The sequence below is a fragment of the Oxyura jamaicensis genome, chromosome Z (assembly GCF_011077185.1).
Source record: "Oxyura jamaicensis isolate SHBP4307 breed ruddy duck chromosome Z, BPBGC_Ojam_1.0, whole genome shotgun sequence".
Lineage (NCBI taxonomy): Eukaryota > Metazoa > Chordata > Aves > Anseriformes > Anatidae > Oxyura > Oxyura jamaicensis.
The window spans coordinates 75,487,201-75,507,777 of NC_048926.1; the positions used below are offsets into that span (position 1 = coordinate 75,487,201).

Here is a 20,577-nt window from a genome sequence, read left to right on the forward strand (position 1 = left end):
TTATCACTAGAAATGTAGAGGAAAAAAGAAAAAAAAAAAAAAGAGTTGTTGGAGATGTATAAGCCTTGCTAGGATGAAAGTAAAACAAGTCTGTGTCCCCATGAAGCCTATCTTTATAAAAGATTTCTAATGAGAATCCTGCAATTTCCCTGACTTTCCCTGCAGATGCAACAGCCACAGAACAGAAAGATAATCCTTAACAGGAGATATTTTTCCCAAAGCAGCTTGTTATCAGCATCAGCTATTAGAACTGGATTTAAGCCCCATGGGAGTACTGGGACTTGATGAGGAACGAAATCTGATCAGGCCCTTCACTTTCTAGTTCTGAGCATTTACTTTCTGCAAGGCCTTTTACCAACACCTCCTTAGAACCACACTGTTTTAAGCAACTGGCTGTTATGGCCAACAAAAACCCTTCACAAAGCCCTTACCACACAACCTTCATCTCCAGGTAGAGATGGTGAAGACCCTGCTGGAGCACGAGATGATTCTAGCTCACACAGTTCATGTACTGTGTGCTGAAGGACAAGCATAATTTGCCCCTCAAAGGCGACAAGGGGAACTCACAGGTCAGCTCCCATCACATCCCAGTTCGGTGCCCACCACCAAACCCAGGGGTGGGCTTCTCACCAGCACCATGTTCAGGCATGCTTACAAAACAGGGCTGCCTAAGGCCAGTCCCTGTTTTTGCAGAAAGGGGGATTCTGTGACATGCACTCACAGGTGGCACTCTCAAGACTTGACAGTATCTTTGCTGTATTGCCTCTCTCCTTTTCACTATTTACGCAGCCCAGTGCTGAGTCCTACAAAAGCCACAGGACCTGCCCATAGAGCTTTCTCCTGCTAGTGCTGTGGTGTTTCTACTCCTGGCAGCCCCAGGGCTTACCCTTAAGCCTCTTGTTTGCTTGTGCCACATTACAGCTTTTAGACAAGCTGGGAATTTTCTTACGACTATTTGAGAACGCTGTTGTGGTCAGCATACATGCCACATGCATCTTCAGCAAACCAAAGTGTATATTTCATTCACTGGATTTTCAGTGCAACACTTAAAAGTTGCATGCAAAAAACATCATCACTTGCAGCTCTTTGTTTCATTAGGAGCACCAATTACTAAAATAGAGACAAGTACCAAGAAATCAATCTTCTGTTTTAGTAATCTTACTAAAAAAAAGACATTGCTTGATCATAAAAACCTCATATCAAACCTGAGAGTCAGGTAACATTTGCTCCTCTTCTGATGAGTCTGACCATGCCTGTACACTGACAGTTTCAATAACCCCCTGAAATATTAGAGCGTTTTCAAATTTTCTGGAATCAAAATACAAGAGATTACAGTGATTTGCTTTCATATTACTCCTTGGACAACATTATTGAAATAGCTGTAAGGAAAGCAAAGGTAAAGGTTGTCTAGATGCTGAAATTTCTCATGATTCATCTCAGGTTAGCACGACCTTTCCCACTGTTTTGAAACTTGTAATTTTTTTCCACACTCAATAGACTAGAAAAGTTGTTTGTTTTTTTGTTTGTTTGTTTTTAAACACACTGAAGCAATAGAAGAATATGTTACCACTTCTACTTTCAAGATATGCAAGTCTTACCCCCAAAAATGTGGAAAGAGAATATTTACATAATTACTGTTTCAGAAAGTTACCAATCTCCCCCTAGGATTTGATACATCAGCATTGTTCAAGTTTCACGGCTTTGTTTAGTACATGATGCATCAAATGCCTAGATGACCTATAACATTTGTGTGGATTTGAACACAATATGAATGACACCGTGCTGAAATGGCAACAACATCCTCAAATGAAGCTAATACAAAAAGACTCCCTGCCCTTGAACTCTGTAATTAGTTTTCATGATTTCAATCTGGAATTCAAGCATTCAGTACACCACCCTACACTGAGTAACAGGTTCCCCTAATGCTCCTATTCCAAGTATTTGTGTTATTTCTAAAAACAACTTTTCAAAGCCAACTGGCAGCTCTTTAGGCTATTGCTTTTCTCTTTCACAAGCATTCTCTCACATTTGCAGATAAGAAAGGAAGATTATCCCTCCTAAAGTGCTTTTTACCTTTCATTCAAGGTGAACAATGCAAAGAAACTCTCCTGTGTGTAGGTGCTTACTTTACAACAGCAGGACTGAATTTCAAACCCTGTAAACTGAAACTGGGGGATTACGAGGAGACACTTGGTAACAATGGTCACCCCACACTAATTCTCCAGAGCTCAATTCAGTTCTACCTGCCTGATTCCTGAATGGACGATTATCTCCCATTTATTCAACATGGGCTAATGGGTTACCATAATATTTGTATGTTTCTGTGCATTTCATATGAACACACAAACGTATGTGCGTGCACACACGCACGAAAAATCCCTGCTGTTTTTCCTAGTGGCCAAGTTGCTATAGTGCTCTGCTGTGCAGGAAAGCACGGCTTCATTCCTGCTCTAGTTATTTCACTCCCCAGGGCTTCCATGAATACAACAAATGAAATCACACGGACTGTGATCTTGTCAGATCTCATAAGCAAAGCAAGATTTGGCCCGGTCATTACTGGAACAGCAGATTTCAAATAAACGCTCAAAGCAAGTATATGCAGCTTACATACTTTCTGTACACTGAGTTGAAGTTGCTCATTGCAACCTCTCTCTAAGATCTTCCTTTGCTCCAAATACCTTACTAAATTGCTTCTCACGTTGAAGAAGGCCCAATAGAAAGAACATTTGTACAAGTGGCAAAAATAAGGAGCCAGCTACTGAGTTTATTTAGGGTCCCTGTAACTCACAAGGCAATTGAAAACAAATCGCACAGGAAGCTCAGTCAGCAAAACACAATTAAAATAACTTATTAGGATTGGATATGCAAAGAAAAAATTCAAGGAACTGTCAACCAAGATGCCAACAGTGTAATCTTATTAACCTGTTACAAAACAATTAAAAGTAATGACAAGTAACAATTGGTTGTTCTCACTGTAAGCGTTAAGAAGCTCAGTACTGGTATTTAGTTAATCTGGCAGTCCAAGTGAGAAGTCCCAGCACAGAACAGACAACATACTTAAAGATTATAGTGTGCTTACTCTACAGCTTCTGAGCAGTATCAGTCACCTCGGTGCACACAGACTGGCAATACAAAACAACAACGGCTTGCCTAAAATTACTTTTTGAAAGCGGAATAGAGACTCTCTCTACAAAAAGGCACAAAAAGCAGTTGATATCTACCAATAAAACGTGGAAACACTGTCTTTAAAAGGCCTCATGGCTTAGAGCAGTAGAATGGCAAGTTTCCAAGAAGGTTACAATTATCAACAAAAATTCTCCCTGGTGCTTAAGAAGTACACACACAAACTAAGTGCTTTGAGAAAACTAGGGCACATGTATTAACATTGGATACTCGAAGCTAAATGAACACTTATGTCTGCGTAGGGAGGAGTGACTACCCAACCTCAGGAAGGAGCTGGGAAGTTAGGATTAAACAAATTTTTAAAAGCACAGAACTAAACAAAGTCAAAAACAAAACAATAAAATCACACTACTACTATAGATTTCAAATTCAGGAATTTGGATTTGCAAATGACTACTGGAAGGTTCAAGCTCCCTAAAGGAGTAAGTTGGGTGATGAAGAGCTGCTGTAACGGGTTGTGTGGAGCTGCTGTAGACTTGCCAATACATACTTGTATCCAGCTGGTCCCAATTAATAGGATATATCCTGGTGGTTGTTGGCAGCCTTCAGGCAGCTCTAACTTATGCCACAGGGCAGACTAGCAACCAGAGGACTGAAGACAAAGATTTTGCATAGATGACAAAGTCACCTCCTCACTCTGCAGAACTGCATTAGACAGCAACGTGGATGCAAGTGGAGCAATATAATATCCCTAAGCTGTTTTATTTATATATAGTAGTATAATGGGAGAAGGTAGAACAGACAATTTATACCCAAAAGCAAACACTGCTTAATCCTCTTTTTAAACTGAGCATAATTTCTGCCACCTGCCCCTCCAACCCCCTGCAGTCTTACAGAGACACCTCATGAACACTTACTGGAATCACTACATTTCACTGCGACAAATACAAGCTTAACCAGTAAGTTGAATAATATATTCTCAAAGAAACCTGGAGGACTCAATTGCCTAAAGATATTTGTCCAGTGATCTAAACAAAATTACTATTCAAATACATTGCTCTTTGTGATGCACAAAACCAGCCCTACCAAAGCAACAAGATAGCTTTTCATCTCTAACCTGAAACTTTGTTATGACAAGAGAAAAGTCTTGATGATGGTTACATTGGTAATGTTACAGTAAACAGATTAAAGCACTCATTAAATGCAGAAGGTCAGTATTAAGTATTTTTAGTATTTTCTTTCAAAGCAACATTCATACAAATTTCATGGAAGGGTAAGTTTATTCAGAAACTTGGAAATGCTGTGTATACAGGATGTGCCAGCAGGTTCAATATTTGGAATATTAAAGAACTAGATCAGACTGTAAGCCAAGCAATCAATAAAACTGTAAGCTGAGTAGTAAGACAGAGGTTTCTGCTGCTCAAAAGAGCCTTAGAAAAAAACAGGAACAAAGAGAACATTAAAGAATTTATATTTCATAACGTGAGTTCCTATTTCATGATTCTCTGCTCTTTTTAGTGTATTTACTTCTGGATGTTTTTAAGCTGAACAATTATATACATTTTTAATACTAAACATAGCCTCTTAGAACGAAGAGTAACATTCAGTGAAAGCATAGTTACAGCAACATCAGTCTCAGAATGGAGTAACAAGGCTACTTCAAAGAGTTTAGACCGGGACTCAAACTTCCCCCAGAATTTTGAAGTGTTCAGACTCCTGAGAGTAAATACAATCAATTTGGCAAGTATGCTCATGAATATATTAACCAACAAGAGCCATTCCCCTCCTCCCCCAGTTAATATATATCAGGAAGAAAACATGTAAAGAAGCTCAACTAGCTAAATATCCCAGACTAAAAATACCAAGAACTCTCTCAGCTGGAAGTTGTTAGCTGATAAAAATAAGGAAACAGGACAGCAGAAATTCTTTCCCTTCCCTGCAGAAAATGAGCTACGTTTGGGAGGAAAGTATTCAAAACACTATAAAAGAGGTGACTCACCCCTATCAACGTACTGTATACACTGGTGTGCGGGGTGGGGCAGGGGAATGGGATGCAAACCCTACCAGGGTGTCCTGATGGGAGCAGAAAGGCAGCTGCCCGCTGCCCATGCCATCCGAATGCATGGCTCCTGCCCATGGTGCAGACCTGCAGCGGTTTCCACAACAGCTTTGCAATACCTCCTGCGTGGTGTGGTGTTCCTGCCCTGAAGCATGTGGAAGGTGAGCAGCAAAACTAGGCAAGCCACTGTTTCTGGAGCCTGCTGCCAGGAGAACCCTTCTGCTCAGGCAGATGCTCCTCAAGCAAGTGCCAAGCTGGGGACATTTCCTTCCACTGGTACTAATTGAAAATCAACCCCTTACCCAACACAGTTTCCAGGCCTGGATTACATCCTCTACTTCTTACCTATTTTCCAAACTCAAGGTGATGTTCTCAAATGAGCAAATCCACAATTAGATCAGGCAGCTTAGCTTTGGTTTCTTTGCTTTCTATGCTCAGAAGAACAAGGAAGGCCAGCAGAGTGGACTCACGTCAACTACAAGATAAACGCAGCAGCCATGATGGCTTAAACCAGAACATCATCTAAGTTTCAAGGTTATTGCATTACTTCATTTTGGATGGAAAATCCTTAAAATGATGGAGAAAATACCTTCATAAAGCATATCACAGACTCTCTTAACATCTTGCTATCATAATAGAAACTTGTGTATCATAATGGGTCATGCCACATTAGAGACACTTCAATGGATTTGGGTTTTTCATCACCATCTCACACATCTTCCATGCAGCATCCCATGCAAGTGCAGGATGCTTCAGTACACTTACATCTTCACACATCTGAAGCACTGGACAGTTCGAAAAATAAACCAAACACCAGTATAAGCCTTCTCACCTGTAGCAGATATTGCAGCTGAATATTACTTACACAAATGCCCAAAAAATACCTGAAACTTACTTAATTTTACAAGCTGTGCTATATAAAAAAGAGAGGGAGGAAGATAGTTATGCCACTACAAAATACTCATATTCCAAGCACTTCAGGCAGTGACATTCCTGGGCTTTAAATAACAAATACAGAATATTAAGAGGTAGATCACCTGTGGGTTGGAAAGTTACAGTTTATGGAACCTGAAACTTTGAAGGTAAAGATAAAAAAAACAGACTACTACATAAGGACACCTTAACATCTATATTAACAGAATGCCACAGCATAACTTAAGGGCTGACTCACATCACCAAATGTTCCTATCTTTTCTACCACTCTATAGATCCTGATCTCTCTCCTATGTACTGGATGGAAAAGCAAGCAGGACAAGTGCTCAAAAGTTCCCCAAGCTGAGAAGCAGGTGGAATAAAGTAGAAATGGGTAGCCTGGCCCTGGGAACACCCAAGGAGTCAAGCAGATCACACACCTCAGGAAGGACCCCATCACACTTACATCTTATAGCTGCAGGACTACAGGGCACAGATACTTCAGGTGGTTTCTGTATTACCTGCAAAACATGGAACACCTGGCCTGTCCTCTTCAAATGCTCCTCATTAACCCAAGAAGCTGCTGCTTGCTTAAGACTGCAGGTCTATCTCATTCACATACCCCAATTCTCCACGTTAACCTCCTCTTTCCCAAAGCCTGAACTCTCTACTTACATGACAAAACTGTACTGTGCACATCATACTTTATAAAAGTCTTACACAAACAGCTGTTTGAGGCTTGACGGTTTCAGGATGCTGTGAGGTCAAGCAGGTAAGTAGTACAACTCTCCAGACCAAGTCCACAGAGCTGCTGGGGGGGGACAAAAAAAAAAAAAAAAAGAGAGAAATCAAGCTTCTTCAGGTCACTTGGACTGCCAAAAGGGAAGAAAAAATTCTACCTTGTTCGGATAAGCTCATGTCAATTGCCAGCGGCTATCCAGGGAAACACACAGAGACAGGCTTTTTGGAGGAATCAGAAGAAGCTTGTTTTACCTGATAAACATCAGGGGAGCTGTATGTTCCTGGGCAGAAAAAATTACATACACAGACATCTTTTGTTGTTTTCAGCCACTTTCTTTCAAATTGCTTAGCTCTGAACATACATTTTAACAAGTTTGGTTGTTGGCTACTCCAGTTATTGCTCCTAAAGAGAACTAAATCACAGGAAATGAACATAAAGTCAGCCTTGGTGAGGTAATTGCAGGTTTTACACAGCAGACCATAGCCAGGCCGTAGGTAGGAATAGTAGATTTCATGGTTCCATACCAAGAGACATGACAAGAGGACAAGGGTGCAAATGAATGAGCTAGGATGTGGATCAAGAGTGCAGTTAGCCTATGTTAGCCAATGTCTCTTGTAGTTCCATTCTATATTTGAATCAGAACACGTTTGCTTTTATTTTTTAATTACATCAACCTGTTTCTGTGATTGCATGCATGCAGATTACGTGCAGTTGCCTGTTCTGAGGACAAAGAAGGTATGAACCTTGTCCTCCAAGTCTGAGCATATCCACACACTCATATGTATGCACGCACACACCCACCGACATGGAAAATTAGTACACCCAACTTCCAACTGTGAGAATGAAACAGTCATCCTTCTCCATTTATGTTAATTCTTTAAATACACTGTTGTATTGGAAAAAGGGAAATTCCAGGACTGTCACGGCCATGCTAAGAAGGAACGGTCACAGAACTCATTAAAAGTTCAGCTGAAGCCAATTATGGAATCACAAAGGCAAAATGAATATGACAACATTTCCATTTTGATGCTATAGAATACATGGGAACTAATTTGCCAAATGTTATCATTGTGTCTCCAATTTAGCTTCTTGCTTACATTTCCAGCACTTTTGGAATGCTTCAAAATAAGGTGTTAGAAAATATGAAACTCCTATGACATTGTTACAGGTTAGGTTTCCCTTCACTTTCCTTGTTCTTCCACTTGTAACCTGAATTAGTGAGAATTTAGTTGCTTCTGCTGAACAGAAGAATGGGTTCACCTGAACACGTAACAAAACTCTTTTCAGAATCAAAGTTCTTCTCCATAACTATGAGCTATACCAGAGAGCCCCCTCTTTAATTACCCACTGTGTATTGAATACATGCAGCGTGTAGAGAAAATTAAACAGAAACTAACACCAAAACATTTTCATAAGTTTTCAGTGTTTCCTCTCAGCTGCATTTTTTCATCCTCACTCTTGTACTCACAGAAAGTTCATTTTGCCTGATGTTCTCTTATGCTTTGCCCATGCTACCTTTTATTCACTACAGGAATGTGGCCAGGCCACAATAGTGCATCTATCACAGTCAAAAAGTGACACAACAGAACTCACACTGAGAGATGAGAACATGAGCGCAATTTCCGTGTGTGCATAAAGAATCCCAGTTTGCTTCAGGACCTGTGGCTATACCAGAGGACACCCAGTTACTGGAACTGAGTATCTCAAGTGCTTTCGAAGTGAAAATGAAGGCTCCTACAGGTGTGCTTCCTTCACTGTTGGGTAACTGTGAACCAGAACTGCATATGCAGCAGCTCCATGTTCTAACAAGGTATGAAAAACAGATTTTTAGCTTTGGATGGTGTGTATTTTAACTGACTAGGCTACTAGGGATTGAGACGGTATGACTGTGGGAGAAACAAGTGTAACCATTGCATGAAGCAATAGTCACAGAATCATCTAGGCTGGAAAAGACCTTCAGGATCACCAAGTCCAGCCACCAGCCCGACCTCCCGAGTACCATCACTGAACCATGTCCCTCAGTGCTGTATCCATGCATCTCTTGAATGCCTCCAGGGGTGGGGACTCCACCACCCTCTGCATGAAGAAATTCTTCCCCGTGTCTAAACCTCCCCTCCTGGTGCATCCTCTGTCATTGACACAGTCTGCAGTTTTCATCAAGTGCTTGTGTAATAGGCTATAACAGGGTATGCTGAAAATCTGTTGCATGCATGGTTGTACATTTTCAAATGCATTTGTTTCGCTAGAAGTCTAAATAGTAAAACTGTAGAGTCCTTTTGCAAGTTTCTGAAGTATTTTACAGGACCTCTACTAGATGGTAATGAGTGCAATACTATTCAATCCAGATCTATTTTTATAAGGGAAAAATAATTATGGCTTTAGGAAAACAAAACGTTTTCCTGTCTTTTATGATATTTTTATAAATGAGTAATCACACACAGAATTGGAGACCGACACCAGGCAGCTCAAAACTCTTATTTCTCCTGATTTTGAATAATTAACTACAGACTTAGAGGACTGCTTGGGGAATATTGGAAAAGAATAATAGTAAGAAAAAAAAACCTTCTGAATGACTCATATAGGAACATAACAGGCATCCAATATTCCAGTCCGATTTTTATTAATTATTTATATAAGATGTCAAAAGAAAAGAGAATCTGTTTATTTCATCCACATTTTATAGGTACCCCAACCGTAGTTAGGCAAATTATTTAAGTCACACATCTCCATAGCATTACAGAGTTTCCTTCTGGTTTTGCTGCATTATATTGTCACCTTATTTCTAAAGAATATTCAAAGTAAACCATAACTAGGTTTGCAGTTACACATTTGTACAGGTATTAGTCTCATCAGAATAAACATTTCTTCTATAAAGAATTAGATGTACAGATAGGAAAATTAAAAGCAACAGGGAACCTGAGTAGCTGCAACAGAAGTCAAAAACACAAATGTGCTGTACCTTTCAGATCTGCTTGTCAAGTACATTACTGTTACTAGAGGCATATTTTCATACTTCTCAAACTGTTTTTCATCTTCAATCTGAAGCCTTCCTTTATCTCTCCAAGCTTTGTATTTTCTTACATACCGTCCTGTGCACAAGCAGTATCTGTTTATTTGTTGATCAGGTACTTTTCCTGCTCCAATTCAGAAAACCAACTTTCATTTTACACTACTTTACAACAAGCATACAACGCAGCAAGAACAAACTTAATTCCTCGGGACAGGAAATACACCTTTAAGTTTGTACAACATCCTCTCCACGCACAGTGCTCTATAAATATTTGATCACCGCAGAAGTTTCTGATCCGCAGGATGGAACAGAGCAGAACAGAGCAGTCCCCTGCGAGACTGTGGCTGCAGGAGGCACCGGCAGCTGAGCAGCAGGTTACCGAGCTGCAGGAAGTGCTTACAGAAGGTCCAATAAATTCAGACAACTTCTCACTATATTACTCAGAGGCCTTGACTAATAATTTACATTTCAAGGCAGATTAAACAATATACACTGATTCAGGAGGGTTTTAATAAAAAACAAGTAAAGGAGCCGAAGAGATCAAGAGGCTGTCAATGGGAGCCATAACCTTCACTTCTCACATAGGTTCAGAGTCAGCTGGGAGCTTCGTTATTACTGATACACCTGATGAAATTTCATTAACTCATCCACACTCCCTACCTTACAAATGGCTTTTGCCAACTCCCCGCCACCACCTCAGTTCAAAGGACGACCTAAGCAGGAGCAGTGCCATCCAGGAGTAGCCCCCTGCTCTTTGGCTGCTGGGGGAGAGGAGCTGTAAATAAAGCACTTAAGAGTGAAGAAGGCAAAGGGCTATTCGTTTTATCAAATCTCACTGTTGTAAATACAAGTAATTGATAAAGCACCGCAACTCTTGTAGCATGAGCATCAGATGGAATCCTTACTTTCAGTCTCATAAATCTCTCAATATTTATGACACAATCATACAGCCTGTCACCCACATGATCCATTTTGTCCTGAGACTGTCAAGAACAACATATTTATTAAGGAATTATAGTTCCATTTCTGCACTCGAATGTTTTCTTCAGAAAGCACAAAACTTCCCAATGACAGGCCATGGTATGCCAACACCACACCACAGTTACAGTAAAATCAGGTTGCCACTGCTTTTACTGTAACTTCTTTTAACCAATAAAAGCTAGCTCCAAGACTAACATTGCCACTTTTAGGAACATTAAGTTGATTATCATAGAAAACAAACAGTACAGAAGATACTTACCTTCTTCTAACCACCAACAGAAAAACTTAACCCCAACAATGGAATATTATTTATTTTCCAGTCTCATTAGATGAATGTAAAAGTGCATCTGCTAATAACAAGACATTTTCAGTATCAATATGAAAAAAATATTACATGCACAGCTGTGAGATTTACATATACTGGCAAGAACTACCTCTATGCTTACAAAACACTGGCTTCTTTCAAGAAAACTTACAGGAATGTTTGTTTTTTGTTATTGTTGTTATTTTGTTTTGTTTTTTCTTTTAAGGTGAAATCACCTCCAAAAGTCTGAGACATTGCCAATAAAATGGAAGTGAATATAAAACATGGGACACTGTCATCAGCACTTCCTTCCCATTACATTAATTTATTGACATTCTCTCTCTTCCTGACTGAAATTCTTTCTGTCTTTCAAAGACAGTCATTTCTTTAGGAATGAGAGATTGTAAAGAAACAGAATAACAAAACCCAAGTAGCAAACCACCACTCTCTCACTTGTACTTTTTGCTTGATCAATCCAACCAAGAGTTTGGGTTTAACATAAAGGGTTGGTTTCAACCAGACCCATACAAATTTAGCAAGAAGTACTTGGCTGCAGCACAGCCAGCTCCCAGTTAAATGCCCACCTGGACAACTGAGCCTCACACTTAGGTACACATCCAAAAGCAGTAAACCCGAACAGTGATGGGTCAAAAATCCTCTGAGGTCTATGCTAGGAGGCACCGAAGTGTAACACAACCCTCACAGACCACAACCACAACCAAAAAACCCTATCCTGCCATGAGAAGTTTGATTTCCAACATCTAGATTCCTACAAATTGGTATTTTACTAATTGATAAGTACAGGAAGCAAGGTGGAAAAAAAGGCATGCTCCTGGTGCACTTAAAAGAAGGAATTCCATCCAGTCACTGCTCTTTCATAGGTGTGTCCAACTTAAAAAACAATAAACTGCAATACAAACGCCATCAGAAAGGCTGTAAGCTCTTTGAAATAGATACAGAGAGAGATACCTATATTGAGATAGATAACAAATGGGCAAGAAAAGTTATATTTATTTGCATTTTATCTCTTTTACCACAAACAAAGCTGGTTTTCCTACAAATGACACATGGATGTCCAATCAGTGTGCAGACTCAGGTCTGGAGGTACCTGAAGAGGCTCCATCCTTTCTGGGTACGCAGATGAGGAGCAACACTACATTAGAAGACTGCTGTCACCACCTGAGCTACGTGTGCCTCCTAGATTAGTTGAACAGTCTGCATCAAGCTCTTCTTCCTTTCCCCTCAGATGTCACCCGTTGTTCTGCGTTTTCCAGAGCTTGCACCATTTTCCTGACTGAACTGGGGAACCCAGAGCTTGAGAAAAACCTGCCCCAAAAGCCTCACCCAGCACGTGTGTCCCAAGTGCTGATAAAATGCATCTGTGGGAACAGGGATCCAAAGGCACACATCTCCAAATGCCCCTACTGGAGTGGCAACAAGACTCTTGTCACGCTGTTACACGATAGCCTAAATGCTAGAGCAATTCCCAAGAAAAAACAAAAGAGGATCTGAACTGAATACTTGAGATTAAACTCAAATTCACACCTCTGATATTCCAGAACCCCACTTTAAACTGCCACAGTGTAAAATGAAACTCTGCCACTGTACAAACAAGAAAGCGAGATGCAGGTGCACAGAAATGAGATGCCCAACCTTACTGTCCCACTGTCAGAATACTCCCATGACAACTACAAGGCATGATTTTGGACAGTTTGAACATTCTATATTAGTCTGGTATACAGGGTAAAGAAAGGGGAAAAAAATCCCCAAATGCCATAACCTATAAAAAAATAGAAAAAGAGGAAATTTAAGGCAGACATCAGCCTTACTATCAAAAAATGTACAGAAGCCAATTCCGGATGCTAATTTATAAACATCTTCCAAACACAATGCTAAAAAAGAACAAACATCATCCGTCCATGGAAAGAACCTGCTGGCTCAGTTAGAGTTATTTGAAAGAGTGACTGCAGAACAGGTAAGAATGGACAAGTGGATAGCTCATTTAAAGTTAAGATGTAAGAGTTTTGATTCTTAGATAATCATGACATTTACATAAGCAAAGGAAACCGCCTTCATGAAATGAAAAAACGGTGCACAGCTGCTTGAAATAATACTAATAATAATAAAAGAGTCATTATCAGTATGCTTCTAAAAATGGGAGGATATTTCAAGAAAACTCTTGCTGTCCTAAACCAATTCCAGTAAGAGACTTTCATTAATGAGTTGTATGTAGAAACACAAAAGTGTAGATGGTAAGTTGGTAAAGATCAGTAGCCCTTATGGGGACACAAACAGGGTAAGGGAAGTTAATAAGAGAGAATTTAATACAGACAAATGCAAAGTACTGTGCACAGGATAAGAAATCAAATGCACAAATATGAAATGGGAAATAATTGGCTGGGTAGAAGTATTGTAAAAAGAACCTGGAGGGCATGTGGACTGCAAAATGGATTATTTATTAAAAAAAAAAAAAAAAAAAAAAAAAAACAGGCAAGCATTCTAGGGAGTATTAGCAAAAATGTTATATATATAAAAGGCAAGCAGTATGTATTGTATTAAAGGAGAGGTAATTATTTCATTCTACTCATATTTGTGCTCAGATTTGGACACTATAGCAGTAAGATGGATAAAAGCCAAAGATTCCACTGGCAGGAATGCCAGAAGGTTTGGAGAAGAAAAAAAAAAAAGACCCACCAAAAAAATTCTCACTTTATTTTCCCTCAAAAACAAAGAATTTGACAGAAGCAAGAAAGAAGTAAGATAGGATGTTAAGGTCTTAATTACTGCATCCTTTTAGCTTCCTAGAAAGGTACATTTTGTGTATCACCTGTTACCCTCCTGGGACTGGGAAGGAAAAACATCTTAAAGCCTACAGAAGTATGGAGGTCATCAAGACTTCTGAATTAAAATGTCTGCTGTTATCTGGCAAAGATCCTCTCTTAGTAGTTGAAAGAGCAGCTACTCCCGGACCATTACATACCCATAGACAACTTGAACGTAGAAGTCCATGCCTCAGCCAAGCTGGGGCCAGAACAGGAGCTTCAGCTCTGACCAAGCCTGCAGCAGCGCTCCTTTCTGGCCCTTTTGCGTGCCCAACAGAGGAGGAGGTAAGCGGCCCTAAGCACGAGCACCATCGCTGAGAAACCCTCAAGCTGCAACTACGGGATGTTCACAGAGAAGACCTACCACCTAGCTGTACTCCTCACGGGGCTCTGCCCTTTTCTGCACCTGGCAGGTTCATGCAAGGACCACCTTTAAGTGCTCTACCCAACTACAGTGCCATCCTGAATCATAAGATAATGTATTTTTAGACTTGCATATCTTTAGTCTCAAGCAGAGGGCAGGCTCCAAGATGTGACACAGTCTGAGGCTGCTTCAGGAGGACCAGTCTCCTTTGCTGAAGGATCTTGCTTCAGGAGACTGGAAGTGACATTACACTCCATTTCTGACATATATCCTGTCCATGGGTGGGCCACAGGATGGCTGGATATCACAGGACAAGCATTTAAAACTGACTTTGCAGAAGACCGTGGATTGTTTTCTGTTCCTTGTTTTCTGGATACCCAACATGACAAGATGGCAACTCAGTCTTAAAATGAGTGGCAAGACAGACTGTGGAAGTTATACATAGGCATTAGTGGTTTATGTAATGCTCTGAAAAAAATATATTAAAATAATAATAATAACAACAATATGAGGCTACATGTCTCGTATTAGACACCCAATAATCACTGAGCATCTTTGCCTTTCACCTTTCTGTCTTACTGCCATTGCTAAAACCAGCTTGACACATACCTTCATAGGTTTGTGGAACTCAAGATGCCATGGTGCTGTGCACCAAAGCAGCAACAAATTCCTCCTCCAGGAACAGCAGCATGATGAAGCGGAAAGCAAAGCTGTAAGGCCAATACCGTATGACAACAAAACAGCAAATGATCAAATAGCTACTCATTACGAAAACAATGCTCTATTTTGCAGAACAAAAAGCAGAGTACTTCCAGAGGAAAATCAGTAAATCAGCGAGCGTGCAAACCAGGACAAAGCAAGAACCACGGTTAATATACAACCATATTTTCCGTATTTCCATTTTTCCCCCAAAAAAGCCCCCATTTACCCTGGCACTCCCCTCAGCCCACCTCCATCTCCCCTGGGCATGCTCCATGCTGCCACCAAGTTCTCCCCAGCATGGTGTCTCCAGCCCTCCACACAAATGCCATTTTCCACCACTCTGGCTAGCGTCCCTCCTCCCCTTTCTAGCACCAGGCAGCTGGGCATGGGTTCTCCCCTGAGAACAGGAGAAGCCAGGTCCCATGGCAGGGCCCCGCGGACCGCAGGTGCCATCTCTGGATGGGACAGGACCTACCCGACACCCAGGCACCACGTGTTTGTTCGGGGCTGGCTCTCCGAAGCCACGAGAATGGCACCCGTGCATCCCTGCTGAGCTGAAGACAAAATGTTCACCGATTAATGGTAGCAAGCCCCAGTATATGCAAGTCGACCTTTTTGAAAGGCTTGCATCCTGGCTACGTTCAGGTGCTTTGTCATGCAAACAGCAAAAGACACATCCCTGAAGGGAAATCCCTCATCCTTTCTCAACCAAATTTCAAGTGTTCCAGAGAAGAGGGGTACCTATTGCTTTTCCACAGTAAAAGTTGTGAGAACTTTTAAAATGCAGGAAAATGTATTCTTTCTTTGTCTAATACTCAAAATCTGCCAAGACATTTCACCTGTAATTTTACACACACACAAAAATGAAACGAATGAAACATGGCTTATACAGGCCATGATAAATTTTCCACCCAAACAGTTAAAGTTTGGCAAAGTTATAAAAATCTTGTTTGTCTACTTTAATACTTGTGATGCTATCATATCCCTATAATTTCAGCAAAATGAATTATTAATATATACTGGTCTCTGTTAATTACTGTCTACTCCAGCAGGATTTAATTATCTCTGAGCCGAGCCCGAACCATGCTCACTGCAGCCCAGGGTACATTTGCTGCACCCAGTGGGTCTGAGCGGCTTCCAGGAGCCCTCGTTCTTCAGCAGAAAAAGTTTGCACGGCGTTATGGGGGCTCAGGAAAGTGCAATCAGGCACCTCACAAAAAGCTGGGAAAAAGCAATGGGGAAAAATTATGAGCAGGCCAATTGAGTAGAGGAAGCAATGCAGAAACTGAATCTTTTTCCCCTTTGTTCTAATCCAATCAGGTACTTTTACATGCCAAACTAGATGCCAACAAATATTGCTTACAAGTTGGGTAGGTATTTCAGCACGCCGCTACACCACAGTACATTTCTGTGGTCCATCACAGCTATCTTTCCATCTGCCAGTACCTGTTAAGTCTACAGTGCAAAACCAATTATCCTGAGAGGGCCTGAAGTGCAGCACATACATCACTTGCAACGCCTTCATGTGCTGTCCACGATACTGATGCAGTATAAAAGAGCACCTGAAGCACTGTGATCAACAATAAATACTCAGGAATAGTTACTGTTTCCAGAACCTTCTCTTCCGTGCTCTTCCTGATTAAAAAATATATTCTTCTAAAGCAGACTGCCAGAACAGTATGCCTGCAACTTCTGTATTGTCAAATGCAGCAGTGATATATTTCATCAGATAAACCTGGTGGATTAAATCAGTAAACAAACATCAAATCTAAAATTTGTAAGAAAAGAGGGATTAAACCACCCATTTTGGTTTCCAGGGGGGAAAAAATGAGATAAAGATTACTGCATCTCTCACCAGCTGAAACTTGAGAAACTAGCTCATCATTTCCCAGAGACAGGCGGAAAATTTATCATGGATGCCAATTCATTGTAATCTGTATCTTACCTTTTATGTAGTTTACAAACATTACAGTGGAGAGAGATAACCTTACTCATGTAAATTCATGCAGCACCATCTTTCCATGTTGGATTTTTTTTTTTCCCAAAAATTATGCCCCAGAAACGACATATCCTCCAAAACCCTACGAAATCTCAGAGTTTTTCTAAGCAGTAGCAAGATGAAATGAGGAAATCACTGGTCAGTTTTCCTCTACTTATGGAAAAGCCCGTTGGCAACAACAAAAAAGTGACACAAGGTGAGTAACTTTGACCCTGCTCTCCTGCTCAGGAAGAGATACACAGCCACACCACCCGTATTAAGGAGCAGTTCAGACACACAGCTGGCCAACCAAAATGGACTGGAGGAGAAACAGTGACAGGGATGCCTTCTTTTACCTTCAGAGCAGCAGCAAGATAGGTGGAAAAGAGGAAAATTACCATCTTCCCTCATGCAACCAGCTGAGATCAGACTCGCACGACATTTCCAAGCGGGGTCACGCACAACAGCAGAGCTAGGATGCCACGACAGCAGCAACCAAGTTCTCTCTTCCCCAAGGTCCTCTCCTATGCCAAGCTGAAAAGCAATCAGCAACTGACCTTAACACTTGCTTCCATGTAGTTATCGTGCATCCTTTTATTTTAAAGGAAATCATCTAGCCTCCTGGTAATTTTTAAACAGAACTGGCATGCCTGATGAGCCCCAACAAGATAAGGTTGTTTTTTTTTGGGGAAAAAAATAAGTTTAGAGGACCACTGAAAGATGAAGATGACAAAGAAGAGTTAATCCCTTCAGAATTTCATTTTCTTTACGCCTTTTTTTAAGCTGTTTTTGTACAGGTATTTTCTAACTTTAAACATTTATAGATAGATGGCCCTACTTACAAATGCTTACAAACGCACTGCTTGAAAGGGTGCGTAACTGGACACGCAAATTCATGTGGTCTGATCCCTCTATCCCCAAGACTGAAAGTTTATAGGGTTCAGCCATTCGATCTCAGCGGGACCAACCTCCTAATCTGAATTAATCCGATTCTCAGGAATACTAAAAATAAGGAAGTGATAACCAAAGAGGTTGATAAGAAGAACGTTAGTCTTCTTCCTCTCACAGCGTAGCAGGCCCCGCATGGAGGAGCTGCTGTCTAAACACAGCCTTCCTCTCCGCCGGGCGGCCTGGGGGGCCAAGACACAAGCTATGTCTGGGCGGCTCCAGAAGGGGAGGACAGGGAACAGCACTTCTGATTCTTCTGTCTCCATCTTCTTGGTATTTGCAGGTACGGTCTGTTCATCTTCAGTGCTTTACCTAGCCACGCTGTACAAAAATCTGGTGTTGGTTTTCCTGGAACCTGTCTGTCCACACACCAGATTTGTTCTTAAGCTACGTAACACAGGTAATTTTTACCCCAAAGGTCAGGCAGGAGGGGCAGAGTGAGAGACCATAAAATGAATGCCATCTTTGGAACCGATCATTTGCCAAGGGCTACTATAAATGACTTGCAAAACTTGTTTGCTTTATTTAATAGAAATTACATAACCTCAAAAGACATAAATATTAAAGGCAGCACACAGCAAAACGCCACATTACAAACACATGTGGCATTGAATCGGTCCATAAAATTTATCACAGCCTGGATTACAAACAGAACGCAAACACGCAGTCTTGCACACCTGAAAAATATTCCTCAGTAGGCTTATCACACACTAGTCCTGCCACTGTCACACATCCTCATGAGGAACAAACATGTCCCATAGAATGAGGCCATCCAAACCCAAGGCAGTGTATATATTTTTTTACATTATATTTACTCTATGATTTCAAGTGTGTTTAGGAGATCTGTTACTGGCAACGCGTTTCAGGTACTTCAAACCTCGAGCAGATATGACAAAGTTAAATCATACATTTGTTTCTAAAAACTTTCAAAATTCAAATTAAACAATTATTATGCTGTTCTTGATTAAAGAGCTGCTTAATACAGGAGTCGAACATACACGTTTCGTCTGTGATTTGCAGATTAATAATCTCACGCGGAAGTCAGAGCTGTATTTTTACAGACGGCAACTTTAATTCGACGGCAACTTTTCCAAGCAGAGCGAGAACTCGCGCATCACCTCGGAAGAAGCACTGCGCGACTACAGAGCGATGCAGTACGAAGGAAAAAAATAACGTAATCGGAAAGAAAAAAAAAAAAAAAAAAAAAAAAAAGTACGAGCATTGCCATGATGGAATCCGAATCTCCTAAGAAGAGACCTGAAAAGATGGCACACGAGAACAATCTGCAGCGCGTACCATGTAGCAGCATTCCTCAGCCACACGCCAAGTCTTCAGGCTTATCTTTCTTACCCTCAAAGGAAAGGAAGGCTGGGGGAGGGGGGGCGGGGGGGGACGGGAGAGGAGAAGGGTGTTCCTAAACCCCCCAGCCGCCTTTATCAGCAGGCAGATGCTCCCAGGAAGTTACCGATCTGTCAGTCCACCCGCGACTGAGAGACACCCCATTTCGCTGCGCTGCGGAGGATAACCTACACGGCAGCGATCCGCGTTTCCAGCTGCTGGCTGCCGCGAGCGGGAGAACTGAGATCGAACAGCACCATCTAGCCGGCCCCCCACAACTTTACTTATAGCAGGGCAGGCGCTGCTCGGCGACGGGTCGGCTGGGCAGGCTTCGCCTGGAAAAAAAAAAACTCTCGGGCGGCCTCGCAATGCACGGGAAGGCGGCGGGGGAGACGGACCGGGAGCGGGTGCGAGCAGCGGGGACGGCTGGGGAGGGAGGCGGTAAGATTTTGGGGGAAGGTTTCGAGGGAAGGCTGTGGGGTTCTGGGAGAAGGTGGGGAGGCTTTCAGGGAAGGCTGTAACGGAAGGTTGTAGGGGAAGGGTTTCAGGGGAGGTTTTCAGGGGATGGCTGCAAAGTTTCTGCCTCAGCACCGGAGCACCATGCAGCCGGACGGACCCCGCCGGAGCGCGGTGCTGTGGGGCAGGTGGACGCCGTGTCCCCGTGCCCCCGGCTGTACCGTGCCCCATCACGGCGCACACCAGTTGCTCGGGCAGCCCCCGGCCGGACCCACCGCACCCCCACGCCGCAAACTTTTGTGGAAAACCCGCCCGGCGCCGGCGGCTAAACCCCAACGGGGGAGCTCGCCGCTCCCCTCCTCATCCTCCCGGCGGTGAAAAGTTGCGGGACGCTCCCCCCGCAAACACACACACACATCGCCCCGGGGCTCTTTGTCCCCCCCACCCCCCCCCCGCTGCGCCGCGGCGGGGCCGCTGCCCCGCTCCCCTCAGGCGTTCCCGCCGCCCCCCACTTCCCGCCGCGCCGTTCCCGCCGCGCGGTTCCCGCCGCGCACTCACTTCTCCCGGGCCTGCCCGTCGGACGGGACGCTGCTGTTGCTCTTGCCTTTGCCGTACATGCTGCCTGCGGAGAGCGCCGACTGTCACGCACCTGTCAACCCATCACGGCCTCCCCGGGAACGGCCCCGTCGCCATGGCGACGCCGCCACACACACAGCCCATTGGACGAGGCGCCGCGGGGGCACGCCCACCAGCACCCCCCACGCCCCAATGGGCAGGCGGGGAGCCGGACGGGCTGCTCCCTCCTCCCTCCTTCCCCCCCCCCCCCCCAGCTCGGCCC

The 20,577-nt window shown here is 42.6% G+C and overlaps 1 protein-coding gene across 4 annotated transcripts in view; it reads right to left on the reverse strand.

Moving 5' to 3' along the window:
* Positions 1-20,469, reverse strand: part of SSBP2 (single stranded DNA binding protein 2) — a 194,016-nt gene extending 173,547 nt beyond the window's left edge. Inside the window, exon 1 of one of the 4 annotated variants that reach the window (XM_035310965.1) lies at positions 20,298-20,469. In XM_035310965.1, the coding sequence (XP_035166856.1) occupies positions 20,298-20,356 (59 nt within the window). In that variant the 5' untranslated portion in view covers positions 20,357-20,469. The remainder of the gene's footprint in view (positions 1-20,297) is intronic. The other 3 variants (XM_035310967.1, XM_035310966.1, XM_035310968.1) reach the window with 3 other exon arrangements.
* Positions 20,470-20,577: the final 108 nt, after the last annotated feature.